The 16,224-nt window shown below is 36.9% G+C and overlaps 2 protein-coding genes across 2 annotated transcripts; both read right to left on the bottom strand.

The window, feature by feature from the left end:
- Window positions 1-308: 308 nt before the first annotated feature.
- On the bottom strand, window positions 309-6,778 carry LOC141642123 (DEAD-box ATP-dependent RNA helicase 10-like). Its single transcript, XM_074450809.1, has 13 exons — window positions 6,419-6,778; window positions 5,876-6,005; window positions 5,595-5,664; window positions 5,236-5,298; window positions 5,027-5,101; window positions 4,543-4,662; window positions 3,834-3,875; window positions 3,410-3,484; window positions 1,843-1,986; window positions 1,536-1,673; window positions 1,043-1,154; window positions 868-956; window positions 309-590 (listed from the first exon to the last, which is right to left on the bottom strand). The coding sequence occupies exons 1-13, from the start codon at window positions 6,555-6,557 to the stop codon at window positions 468-470; spliced, it is 1,320 nt and encodes a 439-aa protein (XP_074306910.1). The 5' UTR covers window positions 6,558-6,778; the 3' UTR covers window positions 309-467.
- A 2,195-nt stretch (window positions 6,779-8,973) lies between these two features.
- LOC141642117 (O-fucosyltransferase 1) lies at window positions 8,974-15,457 on the bottom strand. The gene is made up of 10 exons (XM_074450803.1): window positions 15,167-15,457; window positions 14,901-15,051; window positions 13,394-13,472; window positions 13,227-13,297; window positions 12,336-12,424; window positions 11,615-11,738; window positions 11,239-11,522; window positions 10,914-11,043; window positions 10,104-10,823; window positions 8,974-9,288 (listed from the first exon to the last, which is right to left on the bottom strand). The coding sequence occupies exons 1-9, from the start codon at window positions 15,172-15,174 to the stop codon at window positions 10,209-10,211; spliced, it is 1,551 nt and encodes a 516-aa protein (XP_074306904.1). The 5' UTR covers window positions 15,175-15,457; the 3' UTR covers window positions 8,974-9,288; window positions 10,104-10,208.
- Between the last annotated feature and the right edge of the window lie 767 nt (window positions 15,458-16,224).

Below are 16,224 nucleotides of genomic sequence, written 5' to 3'. Positions count from 1 at the left end.
GCATGACAATTAGTCCAGAGACAGATTGTGAAGAGTACATACCGCACTCCTTTGCTGATTTAAGCCACCATTACAGCGAACACGCAAATATCCATTAGTTTGACTAGGAGGGGCTGCAACATTGTCATGTTGGGAACACATGACAATGTTATTTGTTGGGTGACTTGTGTCCTTTCACCAAACAGGTGAAGCAGTCACTTCATTCGCAATTATAGCCATTATGTCGGTATCAACTATCAACCCTATGCAAAACTTAGATACCAGAAATCCTCCACCTTAGTAAAATAATGCATGATCAGGCACAAGTAGTTCACTATAGAACTGTACTTCATCATTAGCATAAGCACAGTCAAACAAGCTTCAATTCAAACTGTTCTAGCAATACAATTTGTGCATGAACTCTTCGTTGAATAAAAATACTAAACTCTATCCATAAATGGAAATAAACATCACCAAAAAATATTGTATCATCGTCTTCTTTGCTGCTTATTTGATTTTCTAGAATGTTGTTTGTCCAAATATTTTTGAATCTCTTCCCCCTCTTCATATCCCCTACCTTTCCTCTTCGGCCCTCCAGATCCCTTGATTTTCTGCAAGGATACAAGCAACCAGCTATTAGAGAACAGAAATGGACAACCAGCAGAACAACAATTAGTAATTTAAGTAAATGAACCCCCCCGAACCTGCTGAAATCATCTTATAGGAGACTAACTCCCTCTACCCATGTGATTAAATGAAAAGTATGAAAATTAATGAATACCAAGTATTTAGGTTGGTCTCCAAGTGAGATGGTAAAATTATATGCGACGGTTTTACATGAGAAACCAACTCATACATGCCAACATATATCATGCAAGGAATACATACCATCTGTGCAATCCTTTTTGCTTCAGTTACACGTTCAAGAAGAACCAACACTTCCTCTTCTTCGGCAGGGTGTTTCGGTAATTTCTCACCTATAGAACACAGGACAGGTGAGTGCTGCAACCAAATACAAGTAAACATGTACTACAGGGGATCGGAGAATAGTAAGATTATTAACCTATCAGGTTCTCTATCTGGATAAACCACTCAATTTCATACTGATTGACTAATGAAATAGCAACTCCAGTTCTTCCAGCACGAGCAGTTCTTCCTACACGATGCATATAAGCCTGCAACACAAAAATTGCCATCAGACCCCAAAAATAATGCACACAATCCTGCGTAAAAAAACAATTCCTTTCAAAGTGACATTTGTATTATATTTTGGTCCCCAAGTGAGGTTTGATCAGCAGCTTTACGTAACAAAGTTTCTGTCAGCCAAGCGTCAAGGCTCTTAAGGGACCAAGAGACGCTAGTCCCTCTAAGCATTACTTCTGCTAACCACATGGATATTCACAAGACCAAAAAAGAAAAGACTTCCTCCGTTCTACTCCCATATACCATGATATGTTTATAAGTGAGTGTATTTTTCCCACCGGCCTCTGGAGGCAGGGGGAAGGGAAAAGGAAAATTTCTGTTACAAAATTTTTTTGTCCAGACAATGTACTAACCTTGGAATCAGATGGAATATCATAATTTATGACCATATCTACCGAAGGTATATCAAGACCTCGACTGCATACATCAGTAGCGATGAGAATATTGCAGTCTCCAGCTTTGAACCTGTTTAATGCTCCAAGTCTTTTCGCCTGCCATATAAGAGCCCCACAAATCAGGTTCAAAATCACGGGCGTGTAGAATTTATACTCGGACTTTTATGTTAAAAGAGAGGTGGAACGGATGGAAAGGCCAAGCAACCAATATTGCACATAGAAATGAAAAGATTTAAGTTTTAAAACGGAATTGAAAGAAAAAAACCTGAGTCATGTCGCCATTGATAGGAACAGCTCTTAAACCAAGGTTGCGGAGCATCAACGCCACAACTTGAGTTGTATCGCATGTACGAGTGAAAACAATTGAACTCCCCGATAGCTCCATTAGAACATACAGAAGATAGCAATCCTATGAACATATAGAAGGTATCAATTTATAACAATAAGTGAGTAATAGGATAAATTTGTAAATAGTTGTATATAGTACTTTGTAACTCCAAAACGCTTGCATAATTTCCATATTTAACGTTTAGACTACCAAAAAAGTACTCAATCAGATTCACAAGTACCTTCACTTTTTCGCTAATTGGTCGATTCACATATACTTGCAGATATTCCGAGGTCAGTTTTGGTTGAAAGTTACCTTACAGCAAGTGGGGCCTAATGGCTATTTGCAATACAAATGGTTTCTTTAATCATGTACAACAACAACAAGGCCTTAGTCCCAACATAGGACAGGGTTGGCTAACATGAATCATCCGAATCCGTATAGGTTTGAATCCGCCAATACGGTCAAACATATATAAACAAAGGAAAAGAAAATAGATAAATGGTAAACAAAACAAGTGTGTTTGTAAAAACTAAAAGATTTTAATAATAAACTTCGTCGCTAAGGTTGGATCCTAAGGGTTAGAATTAGTGGTTCAGTTTAATTAACAATATGATTCCAGTAGTTCGTTCTCAAGCTATAGGTTCCATCCTAGCTACTCAGGCTTTCCAGATCTAGATCCAGTTACACCTCCGCCCTTTCCGGGACCATAGCCAAGTCTTCCTCCACCTTTCAGCAAGAGCGACAAAAACACAGCATTTTGGAGTATCAAAAGGTAGTTTACCGGCCATTGCATTGTATATTGTTTCCCAACCCGGGATCCGCGGATCATAAATTATATCTGATTCCCGCTGATATCCTGATCCCTTTTGGTCTTTGTTTATTCGTGAGCATTTGTCTTAACTTCCCGCGCTATAAAAATGAGAACAGTGTGTTTGTGTCTTTAATCATGTATTCCAATTCCCAACTTAAATCTAGCACAAATGAGAAAATGGAAAGTATTTTTGTAACATGGAGGGAGTATTTCGCATGAATTTGTCTAGATAGGCGAGCTTAAGGCACGTCTAGGCACAAGGTCTCATGCGGCACCAGCATACGCCTATGCTGCTATCGCCAGCGTGTCTAATCTATTATTTCTGGAAAATTTATTCTACCATTCTTTTTTTTTCCCTTTTACACCTGAAGGCGAAAGAAGATTGACTGCTGCACAGAAACATGATGAAAATGTCTGTTTGCAAAATTAGGCATCGTGTGCGCATAAGACAGGAACTTGTTGCCATAGGCCTTCATCACCTCACTCCTTTTATTACTTTGCGTCGCTCAATTTTGCCAGTATCTCTCTCCCCCCTCTCTTCTATCATCTTCAAGCTTAGCTTAGATTCAAATTAAGTTTTTTAAACAAAATTTCTATAATCTGAAATTAATAACGGGCAATTATAAAACGAAATTTCAAACTCCACACATTCTAGAAAAAGGAAAATCAGCAAACCATGAAATGACAAACCTTATATTCTGCAGGAATAAAACAAAATTGCTGCTTTAGAGTATCCACAGTAGAATATTTAGAAGCCGATTCAATCTGCAAAAGGAAAAAACTTGTCATTAGAGGCAAGGATAATAATATTAGCAACGCAAATTCTTATTTCAGACGGGCTGTTTTCCCGTCTGAAATAAGACAGATAAAATGTTGCCATTTTTTAAGAAAATATAACAATTTAATCAACAAAATGTTATGACTAGAGGTACCATTTTTTACCCTGAAAATGATGTGAAAAATAATGGTTACATGTTATCAGAAAATAACAACATTTTATTGTAAAATGATGACATGTTACCCGTCTTATTTCAGACGAGAACCAGTCGTTTGAAGAAAAACGGACTGTATTAGCAAATATACAATGTATGTCATTCCCATAATAAATTCTCACCTTCACAGGATTTTTTAGACAGGCTCTTTGGAGCTTCTTAACCTGTCACACAAAAGAAAAACTGTATCACCTCAGCTCATGAAATTTTTATGCTGAGCAACTTCAAATAACACCATTCCATAATTCTACAAATCTAACAACATTACCACAATGCCTCAAAGTTTACAGCGCAGGAAGGAGACCGATGTACGCAACCTCGACTTTATACTAGTAACACAAAGCAGTGTTTTATAAATGACCGATTAAAAAATTGAGTCGAGAATTGCATCGAGCTACGACTAATTGAAAATAAAAGAAGAGCTGACAGTTTAGTGAGTAATTTCCTTTATTCAACAGAAAATGGAGAAAATTGTGGTTGGATTTTGCTCTCCACCATCAAAAAGAGGTAGCGGGATTTAGCACTTGATACCCATATGCAACAGCTTATTACTGAACAAAACAAAGCTCATAGTTGAGACGGACAATGGGACAATTCACTCCCAAAAAATCATAATTCATTCAACAAGAACCAACATCAACCTAGGCCACTGAAAACCTTGAATTCAGGATACACTAAAAGAAGCTAGAGTCATCTTCTTCCTTGAAAGTAAGACCGACATTAAGAGAGATTTTTCAAGAGCTAGCAGGCAAAACAGCTACAAGAAAGATAATTTCACATAATAAACAGTAGCATACACATGTAAACCAAATGAATATCAGGCCGGCTTACCTTTTTGGTCATGGTTGCGGAAAATAAATAAGTTCGCCTTTCTGGGGGGATTACTTCTAAAATATCATCAAGTGATTTTTCAAATTCCTTGTTCAATAATCTATCAGCCTCATCCAATACCTGTGAAAAAGGGGAAAAGATGATGATTGTAACATAAATGCTGCAGAACTAAACGCCGTATCATCATCGGTTTCAAGGCTCCCAAGTTCTAATATAAATGCTACACTACATATCCTTGATTGTACCTTGAAATGTTTTTCAGTTACTTTTTGTATACTTGGGGAACATTACCAATAATATGTACGTCAAGAATTTCGCAGGAGAACAACTAAGGTATGGATTCATCTTATTTAAAGCCAAATAAGAGTGACTAGTTGGGCCCACTGGAGACAGAAACAAAGTGACCTCTATAATTATAATGTGCCATACTGCCATTTCAGAAACACAAACATAAAGAACAAAATTATACTAAGCGAAAGCATACCAGATACTTTAAAGTTCGAAGTGAGAACCCCTTGGTATTAGTTAAATGATCCATAAGACGTCCAGGCGTTGCAACCTTAGACAAAAATTTAGATGGTGAGCAAGACAAAACAAATTTACTACAGAAACTATCGGATCCGACAAAAGATAAAATAATAATATAAAAAAAATTAAAAAAAAACATTAAGCAAGCACAGTGTGACTACTTACTACGATGTGAGGCCTTTTACCAAGGGCAAGCTGTTGTTGATTCATGTCCACTCCTCCAATAAGCTACATAAAAGATACCTCAGAATTCAAAATTCATGCAGCCCAAAAATATGGCTTTTTTTCTTTACAAGTCGACTAATCTAACACCCGGTGTAATTGAAAGCAATTATACTCCCTGTTTTTATGTTAAAATATAGGTCTGAGCCAGACTCAAGAGAATACAAAGGCAGATTAAGATATTAATTAAAACGCCCACCTGTGTCACTAAAGGCTAAACTAAATCCAAAAGCTATGTCGACATGAATAAGTAAATCTCGTCATTAACAAAACAGAAAAAAACAGTCATTCAGAAAAATTACCACTGCAGTTTTTAAGCTAATGCCAGATCCTAATGCTTCAAACTGATCAGCAATTTGAATTGCAAGCTCTCTGAAAGCAGATTGAAATAGAATATAAATGGGATGTATGAGAATAATACAAAGTACCAGTTCAAATTTATATAAAGGTACAGTGTCGACTTCGTCTGCTAGATTCACCCGTAAAACAACTTCAAGATTACATTTTTCCAAAAGTTAACTAAAGTCGAGTGTATAAATTGAAGTAACAGAAGAAACAAAACTACCACTTCAAAACAAATTACCGGGTTGGAGCAAGTACGAGACCAAAGAAGGAAGTAGCTGTCTTTGCCTCCAGTAATGCCTGAATTATCGGCAAGGCAAAAGCCGCAGTTTTACCAGAACCAGTTTTAGCAAGCCCAATTATATCCTTTCCTGAAGCAATAACCACCCAAAATTAACATTACCATTCATAAAAATTTCATTTTTACCGACACATACAGAAATCAACAAAACACCAATAACAACAACAGCAATTATAGTAATAGCAGTCAGTGGAGGGATTAAGGGGCGCTCGCCACACCGTAAAATTCGAAAACCCGGTTCCACCTTATTGCATTACTAATTTGTCCCCAATAATTTTCCGCCAGGCAAACTATAAATTCTAGTTCCGCCACTATTGCATTACTAATTCGTCCACAATAATTTTCCGTCTCGCTAACTACAAGTCCAGGTTCCGCCTTATTGTAATACGTCCACAATAATTTTCCGTCCCGCTAACTACAAATTTTGGTTCCGCTACTAATTGTAAAATAGTTCAATTACGAAATTAAGAACAAAATTAAGACCTTGAAGAGCATGAGGGATGGAATCACATTGAATTTTGGTAGGACGAGTCCACCCTAATGCGGTACAAGCTTCGACTAAAGCGTCGCAAACTCCAAGCTCTTTGAATGATTTCGATTGTTCATGGTTTTCTTCTTCCATTTTTCTGTAATTAGATGATTTCTCTGGTGTAAAATATTAATTGATGATTGTTGTATAGTTTGTGGGAGAAAGGAGACACGATTGAATTGAATTCAAGAATTGGGAGTTTAGGGTTTCGATTAAGGGAAATGCAAGAGAAATGGGGGAGATATTTAAGCAGATGGCAACCCTTGTCGAGGGTTTAGGGTTTTGGCGCGCTATGATTTTGGCCTTTTTTTGGACTTAATTATCAAGGGTTTAGAGTTTTGGAATTCGATTTATATAGGGTTATTTAATGACAATAATCCAACCTAAGGCCTATCTTCCCCATTTAATCCAACCTATTGATTATCCCATCTTTCCAATTATTTAACTTATTTTGATACTTTAAAAGGCAACCTATTAAACAGGTTACCCCTTGTTAAACAAACACCTTTACCATCTTCAATAACACCAAACTCATCTTCAATTCCAGAGCAAACCCAATTCTAACTCCACCTTCCTTCTCCAATTTTCAAATAACACCACCCAATCCACTTCAGTTCAAAATTTGTTTTCCATAAGTGATTAGTGATTGATATTAGAAAACAGATTTTGTCACCTCTACCTTCATTTCGCCATTAGCAATCATTAATCTCCACCATAAAATCAAACCCACGAATTTGGAATTACCAACCGTCCCCAAATCCAGCAGCCTGGTTTGACCACCACTCTCCGCCCTCCTTCAATTTGAACAACCCAGTTCGACTACACTATAGCATTCCAGGTTAAATTCATTTGAAAATAAATAGGTCGGGAATACATGAGATTGCTTGGGAAAATTTTGGAGTTTTGATACGTAGAAGAGGTAGAGCCTTTTTTGTATTCTGGTAAGTAATGCAACAATCTCGCATATAGTATACACAACCAATTTTTCAACTTTAGATAGTGGTGGAAGTTGTCGATGGAGGAAAGAAAGGAGAGAAATGAGTTACGTTTGTACCAAATTTGGGCAACTTTAAATAAAAAAGAAGAAAAAAAATTAAGGGAAAAAGAGGCTTAAAATGAAGAACAAATAATAGAAAAATTTAGAGACAGAATGAAGAAATGAAGAAGGAAGAACTTTGAAGAATGACAATGGAGAAATGAAGAAGGAAACAAAAAAAAATAGAAAAGAAGATGACCTGTTGGGCAACCGTTTCTAGCAGGTTAAATGTGGGACGAGATCAAAATAAGTTAAATGATAGGAAAGATCAGATTAATATCAGATAATCAATAGGTTGGATTAAATGGGGAAGGGGAGACTTAGGTTGAATTATTGTCATTAAATAACCCTTTTTTTATTTTAATATCGAACGTTATATAATCTACGGTATATTTTAATTTTTTTTTTGAAATTAAAGAACAATATATTAATAGACGTTATATTTTAATTTTGAATAAGTTCACATTCGAATCCAACTATGGCCTAAAATGGATCAAAATTGTACCGAATTCATTTAGTTTAGGTATCTAGTTTTTGTCCGTAAAATTTCAATCTTCTTTAATTAGGTTTACAATGAATTTAAAAAAAAAATGCATCTAAATAACCGAAAGTATATATTTTTCAGTGGCCATAACAGCGTATAATAATCAAATATTTCACTTTCAAAAAGATTATAAACTCAGTACTAATAATTGATTAAATAAACGATAGTTCAAACAACTGGTTTACTTGATTTAATAATAAAACTATTTTTGTTTTAAACACCCATAATGGATATTATATCATTGCACTCAAATCTTTCACGGCTAAATTTAGTATTTACAATGTCATAAGGGATGTCATCCAACCATGCTCGTCTACCCATAAACCACAGACAGAAGTGAGCTAGCGCATGAGTAACCGAATTAAATTTTAATTATTGTGAAGCGTGTACTAATCATTGGCAAATCATAGTTTTCGATCCATACCAATCTATGACTGGGCCGCACCATAAAATTTAGACAATAATTGACAAAATAAAATTCAGGTATAAATAGTTGTCTCGGGGCTGGAGCGTGCGAGCTATGGGTTGTACTAAGGTCTTAGTGCAAATGGATAATAAGACGCGTTGGTTCATACGGTTAAATCAGCTTTTAAGAAACAACCTTCGGTCATTGGTTGTTCACTGTGAGGAGCTTACTAGTATGGACGAAAGGACCGTACGGGTCGAGCATGTGCTTCGAGAAGCCAATCGCACAGCGGATTGGTTAGCTAATGCTGGAGTTCATTCTTCAACGACCATGACTATCATAGACAATCCACCAGATGGTCTTTGTTCCATTCTTAGGGAGGACTTGTTGGGAGTTGCTTTCCCTCATTTAGTCACTATTTAGTTTCATATTTTTTTTCGGGGCTTAGCCCCTCTTGCGCACCAACAAAAAAAAAAAACAAAGTATAACGTATGATTGTCCATTGACATAGTGTTATTCTATATTGTAAGTTGTAACCCTTGTTAATGAATAATCATAGTATACCATACGTAGATAAGTTCGATAGTTTTCCTCTAGTTTTAAATCTTCCCTACAAGGAGTTGTATTATAAATCGAAAAGAATGACTTGAATGAAATCTTGATATGCGTACAATGTTAGCAAAAGCACAGTGTCATGGCTGATCTCGTAACAAGAATGATGCTCTTAGGTACAAAAAAACAGTGCTCTCCATTTTTGCAAAGCCTCATATAGGTCCCCAATGTCGAATGCTTTTAGGTCGCAAACATCTCCACGGACCATGCATGATGCAACTAATTACTTCCATGTAGAGCTGATCAAGTGCGGGCCGACCCGTTTGGCCCAGCCCGTTCGGCCCGCTAAAATAGCGGGCTTGGGTAAGAAAAATCAAAAATTAAACGGGTAACGGACAAGAAAACTAGGCCCGCTAAAATAAATGGACGGGCTTGGACTAAACAAAATTGCCCATGGGCGGCCCGCTAGGCCCGCTATTATTAGTAACCTCATAAAAGTCCTCAAACCCTCAATCCTCAGACGTTCTCTGCTCATTTAATTTGCAATTTGTACACTCTAAATCAATTAGGTAGCGCAAATGAATACTATGCCTTACGTATAAGTGGGAGATTGTCGGTATTTACACTTGTCATATAAAGATTCTCCGAGATTGGACATGCTAACGGGATTGTCGTATAAAGATAGTACCTTTCAAGTATTTACACGGGAGTGTATGTAACCGCTAACGGTGCCGCACAAATACCGAGGGAAAAATGAACTTTTGATGTTTGTAGTAGAACATTGCCAAACTTGTGTTTTTTTCCAAAATCTAGTAAACTTATCTTTTGCAAATTAGTATACTTTTTTAAGAGTAAGTTTTTAAAGATAATTGTTAAGATTTAGGAGGATTTTAGCGATAACAAACTCGTGTTTTAATAAAAACACTAATTTTGTATTTTATTTTAGTCAGGCCCATGGGCCGGCCCGCTCTCTTGAAGTGGGCGGGTACGGACAGTGGAAAATGGCCCGCTAAGCGGGCTATAAAATACAGTCCGCCGGACACTTTTTAGCAGCTAGGCCCGGCCCATGTCCGACCCAAGCCCGCTTTTGATCAGCTCTACTTCCATGCTCTCCTACCGATAACCCTACAAACTGTCCTGTAAATTCCCATTTCGCTTCCATCAAAAGTTTGGACTCTAAACTAATTTTATGTATTTTGGATTTCCTCATTTATCAGATCCATCTGTCACATTCGATTTAGTAACTGTCAAATCATCGAGACCCGCACCCTGGAACTGGCTATGCAGTATTTGCATCGTGTTTTCTGGCGGGCATTTATCGGCAGGATTCTTGGGTGACATCTGACAAAAGCATTCAGGCCAGGAGTTTGTGTAGAAAGATTCTGGCGATATTCTTTTGTGGGGACCACCAAAGCTCGTCTTCAGCATTGCACGCCTTACTGCTTCTTCAAACCCACTTCCCCGCCCTTCTTCCCGATCGATGAAGATTGGGGCAAGAGCTTTCCGATCAGGCTTGATTACCGTTCTAAACCCATAGTAAAGACGGTGCCCCAAGAGATTGTTGGCAAAGTTGCTTGGGCCATCATAAGTGGGCATGAAAACATCAGCTAGAAGACATACCATGTAATCAACCGCCGATCCGACCAATCCTCTCGTGTTCTTTGCTAGCTGCCCTGTGGTATCAACAGTGCTATGGTTCTCAAGATGAGGAAAAAGAGACCTAAAAGGTTTCATGAAGCGTTCACCACCATATAGTTCACCAGCTGCAAGATAGATCCTAGTGGTGTTATCGAAACCGATTGCACGGAGAATAAGACCAACCTGCATCACTAAGGAGTCAATGACCAAGAGACTGAAGAGAGACACTGGGAAATAACTCGAGTTTAAGCAAAGGAAAGGAGAACAAAGTACCTCTTCTGGAGTCAAAGGACATTTCCCAATTAATCTTCTATCCGTGTACACAAGTATTTTAGGAGCAAAGTTTGTCTTCCGGTACTCCATCAATTCTTTCTGCTCCTTAGGTGTGAAAATATCGAAACATCTGCATAATTAATAACCAAAATTGTCTCTCACTATATCACCTTGGTATAACCAAATATCTGTTCATATAATACTTCGTAATGATATTTTCCTAAAGCAAAACGCGACTTTTGACCTGCAAGTAAATTTTTTTGGGAAGAGATTTCACACTAACAATACCCATCTTTAACTTTACGCGAAATAGCAGAAGGCTTACCCAGCAAATGCCAGCATATCCATCTCAAAACGAAGGTGTATAGCCATGAAGTGGCCTTGTGCACGTAGTCTACTCACTATTGCGTTACTCAGCTCCATAATGTGTGGTTTAAATCTGAGTGCATGATAATTGACTCTGCATCTTAACCTCTGATATTCAGGATTGTCAATTTCCTCAGCCAGCCGATGGGAGAAAGGAGTCATATAAACAGCACCATGTTCTTTCATCAACGGCAAAGCAACATTTGTATACCAACTGATTGGAGCATCTCTAGGAGGATGCATCTGAATATATTTACAGAACAAAACTCGTCATGTATAAGTGAAACCATGGAATTACGCTTTGAATGCAACACATGCACGTCTATGGAAATTACCGTGTGTCCTTTCAATTTCTTGATTTTACCATTCTTGTGGGTCTCTGGAATGTTTTCTACAATTTGCACATCATATTTCAGAGTTCTGATGAAATGCTCCACATCATAGATACCTTGAAAGCCACTGCATTGCACTATTACAAGTCATGAGCCGAACATTAACTGAAGTCACAGTCATTGTTTGGTGCAAGCGGACTAGATTTAATACCAAGGTGCAACTACATCATAAATTTTTCTCTTTGCATGGTTGAGAAGATTCAAACACAAAAGTGCACACTACGCAGATGTCCTGTGTTGTTTCACAATTGTTAATTAGTCCTTTCATATCAAACTCTATATGTAACACACAAATCCTACCCAAGAAATTCCTAGATACAACACAATTGTAGTCTCTAAATTTATTCATGGACTCTTAGCCTAATCCAGAAAATTTGGAACTTCTAGGTAGGCAAAATAGGGATAGGATTACTAGTAGCTGGCAAGAATGCAATAAATAATTCAGAAGCCTCTTCGCTGTCAACAAATAATGTTTCTACATTTCGATCTCTCTAAAAGTAGTTTGATTGAGAACAACAATGAGTGTAGTAACTAGCAAGTGTTTCATAGCACAAAAGAGTATGCAAGAATAATTTTGACAACTTAACCGTGAGCCAATAGAAGACAGGTCAACAACAAAATTGACCTATAGGCTATAACTAAGAGTACACATGTAATACTGTACCTGTCGTCATGCCAAAAGGAATTTGCATCCAATTCGGGCAGTACGAGAGTCGCATTCATGATCCGTGCAGCAAGGACAGCATTGCAGATCTGTAACAACAAATGAGCATTTGCTAGGTAAAACCAGAACATCTTACTAAAAAGCCATTGAGAATATACTAGTAATAGAAAATGAAAGTATGAAACACATTGGTAAGTTGATGCTATCAACAAATGCAGAACAAAAGTAGCATATATTAGACACACATCCAATTTCAGATTCAACGCATATCACGTGTATATTGACTGTAGCATCTTACAGTCCACACATACAAGACCAACATTTACGTTCCTGAACCCTGAGTCCTTCAAGAAGTGTCAGTAACAGAGAGAGACTACATTTCTGAAGCCAAAATGGAAGGCCAAGTTTTTTATGCTGATCCAAACCAGGAAGGCGCTTTCACTAAGTGTATATCAGTTAGTTTGTCATGTAAACCACTTCTGAGTTTTGTCATAGGAGAACACAAATTTAATCTCTTTTCCTGAACCGTTCACATCTGTGAGCACAGATACATCCAGAACAGTGGAATTATTGAATCATCAGCAGGCCTATAAGCATGCAATTTTATGAGTCCTCCAGGAAAGCTACGAACTCAGAGATCATGCTTATACACAAAAGTTCCATTTCTATAAATCTCCAGGTTAAGTTTTCTATAGAAATTACCCAATCTTCATAACAATTTCCCATGTTATTTTAGGTTAACAGTAACTGTAGATCATCAAAATTTCAAAATTACATTTGTCCCAAATGCATGTGCAAGATGAACCTCAAGTTCTGAAGCTCACATAAGTGACTTAACTAGAAGGGTTAGCACAACAATTGGTCCAGAGACAGATGGTCAGGAGTACATACCGCACTTCTTTGCTGATTTAAACCACCATTACAGCGAACGCGCAAATATCCATTAGTTTGACTTGGAGGGGCTGCAACAATGTAATGTCAGGGACACAAAACCGTCAATAAGGATGAGTGCTAAGTTATCTATAAAAGTATTCAATCTCAGAAGGAGAAGATCTTACGAGGCCATTCAGAACGAGGAGCCGAATTTGGCTTCCAGCCATCAGAAGGAGCAGTTTCCCAAAGTTCATCAGGATTGAGCTGAAGCAAAGTAGTTCAAAAGAGATTTAACACAAAACATCCTGAAGATTATGACAGAGCTAACAGTCACATCTTTTGGAAGATTATATAGGAGAATAATGCTTCACATGTCCCGGAAATCAGTTTAATCCAGGATTTAGCCGGTTACAACTTACAAATAAAGTCAGTTAAATTCAAGCAGCCACGAAAATAAAGCAAAAGTAGTCCTTCGACTCCTTCCTAAGAGACTCCGTTCTAAAGTATGTGATACTTCTTCACACCTCATTTTAACCAATATGACCCGCCTTTACATTTTAATTAATTGCTTTTTCTGCAGTGGCACCTGAACTGATAGAGCCTTACGTTAACCTCTCAAGGTAAAAATCACCAATTGAAACATTAACTTTCTGAATGATTGGTTGATTGGTGAATTCAAGAAGGACGAGACGCTTTGCTTGGTTACAATTACTCGTATGTTCTAACTAAACAATTGAAACCTATTTGTTGGGTGACTTGTGTGGTGTGAGTCCTTTCACCTAACACATGAAATACTCTTTCCGGTTTTCTTGCAATCAAACCCATTACGTCAGTATCAACTCTCACAAAACTTTGATACCAGAAATGCAATAACTCTCCATCTTAGCAAAATAATACAGGATCAGGAAGACATTGTTCATTATAGAACTGTACGTCATCATTAACATAAGCACATTCAAACAAGCTTCAATCAAAACTATTTTTAGCAATACAATTTGGCAAAAACTCTTAGACTAAACAAAAATTCCTAAGCTCTCTACATAAACGGAAATGAATAATGGACCAACAAATTACTACAACAACCAAAACCCAAGTCCATCACTATCCAAACATAGTTTCCCCCATTATAAATTCAACTCCGAACAATCAATGACAAATTAGTACAACACCAAACACCTACATATGGCATTATTCAGGCACACTACAAACTCGCACGATCAACAACATATCATTGTGACCAGCCTAAATTCAGGACTATCGATACACAACCCATTGCAAATAACTTTACCTAAAAAATCCATAGATCAATAAACAACCTACGCTTCCAACAAATTTGACAGCAATCCAACGCAATAACTTTAAACTTTAATTCATACATCAATAAACAACCTACACTTGTAACAAATTTTAACAACAATCCAACAATCAACGGAAACATCCATAAATCATTCAACAACCTACACTTCTAACAAGGTTGATAACAATCCAACGCAATAACTTCAACCTCAACAATTAACGGAAAAATCTACACATCAACAAAACAACCTACACTTCTAACGAATTTTGACAGCAGTCCAATCGCAATAACTTCACCATCAACAATCGACGAAAAATTCCAGAAATCAACAAAAACAAACTAAATTTCCACCGAATTTAACAAAATCAAATCATAAATAAGCAAATCGATCTAACCTGAGCTCTAGTAGTAGAATGAATAGTAGACCTAGAAGAAAACAATAAGAAAGTGCAAAAAACAACGAAAATGGCGGCAATCAAAAGCTTAGCTTTGATTCCTCCACTCCATTGCTTCAATTGCCGTCTTCTATGTCCGATTTCTCCAACCCTGGAATTTAAAAAAAAAAAAAAAACACAAATCATCAACACATAACTAACAAAATTCGCGATCTACGGGTAAAACGCATAGTATAGTACTTCGTAGATCATAGAATAGTGATTACCTTCTCATTGTATTAACGCATTAAGGTACAATTCGGGGTTTAATTGAGATTTAAATTGTTTAATTTGGGGATTTAGGGTACAATTGAATTGAATTGTATGCGAAAGAGTGTGAAGTGTGGTAAGTGTTACTGTAGTGGTGATCTAGTGTTGGGTTTCGTGATGATATTATTAGGGCGTCATTAAATCGTTATGGTTAATTAATTTATGTTTGTTTTGTTAATGAATGGGATGTATCGTGTGCCCGTGGAGGAGGAATAGAGGAAGATGACCAGATGGGGTGAGGATGGGAATAAAGCGTATCCTAAGGACACGTATTAATAGACTTAATATGGAAAGTTTTTTTTGGTATGTATAAGTATAAGCTTAATTTTACCATAATTTATGTAAAGATTTACAAGTAAGGGGTTTTTCTAACGTGTGCCATAAGGGCACACATTAATAACATATTTATGGTAATATTAACAACATATTCACATGAGATACTCAATTATATTCTCATATTTAATGAGAATATATTGTTAACCTTACCATATATGAGTTATTAACATGTGCCCTTAGGGCACACATTAGAAAAACCCGCCTAGTAAGATATTCTCATTAATTATGGTAAACTAAGTTATACTTCTATTTCTGATGAGAATATCTTATAAGTCTTTCCGTATTAGAAAAATCGTAGTGATAATATTGTGAGTAAAATAGTTGGTCTGTATAAAACTCATAATAACTAACCAATTTATGTAATGTTTTTTTTTTTTTTTTTTTTTTTTTTTGATAGAAGGTGAATAACTTACATTATTGATAACAGTACAAAGTAAGCTACTCGACTAGGTAGCACTAGACACTTCTCACCTAGATCTAGCACTACAAAGCCATACATAGAGATTACATAGCCTTTAATTAAAAGAACAATTACAACATTAGGATAAGCAAGATAAACGATTGGAGAAAGGCAAAAGACGGCAGCTTGGTCACGAACGTTGATGTCAACTTCATAGATACGGTAGACCTCCAAAGACCGTCGATACATACAAACAATGGAGTGACAATGACCAGGTGC

Source organism: Silene latifolia, chromosome 2 (genome assembly GCF_048544455.1).
Source record: "Silene latifolia isolate original U9 population chromosome 2, ASM4854445v1, whole genome shotgun sequence".
Taxonomy (NCBI): Eukaryota; Viridiplantae; Streptophyta; class Magnoliopsida; order Caryophyllales; family Caryophyllaceae; genus Silene; species Silene latifolia.
Note: the sequence above shows the minus strand (reverse complement) of the source record. Positions and strands in the feature narration are given on the sequence as shown.

Excerpts from the sequence above, each read along its gene's own strand:
- LOC141642117 (XM_074450803.1), bottom strand. Across the intron at positions 13,473-14,900 it reads ATTCTACTACTAGAGCTCAG|CTCAATCCTGATGAACTTTG; the intron begins GTTAGATCGATT and ends ACTTTGCTTCAG. Across the intron at positions 11,044-11,238 it reads GATATGCTGGCATTTGCTGG|ATGTTTCGATATTTTCACAC; the intron begins GTAAGCCTTCTG and ends TTAATTATGCAG.
- LOC141642123 (XM_074450809.1), bottom strand. The coding sequence starts at position 6,557 with ATGGAAGAAGAAAACCATGAACAATCGAAATCATTCAAAGAGCTTGGA. Across the intron at positions 5,299-5,594 it reads TTAGCTTAAAAACTGCAGTG|CTTATTGGAGGAGTGGACAT; the intron begins GTAATTTTTCTG and ends TCTTTTATGTAG. Across the intron at positions 1,987-3,409 it reads TTATTCCTGCAGAATATAAG|GATTGCTATCTTCTGTATGT; the intron begins GTTTGTCATTTC and ends ATATGTTCATAG.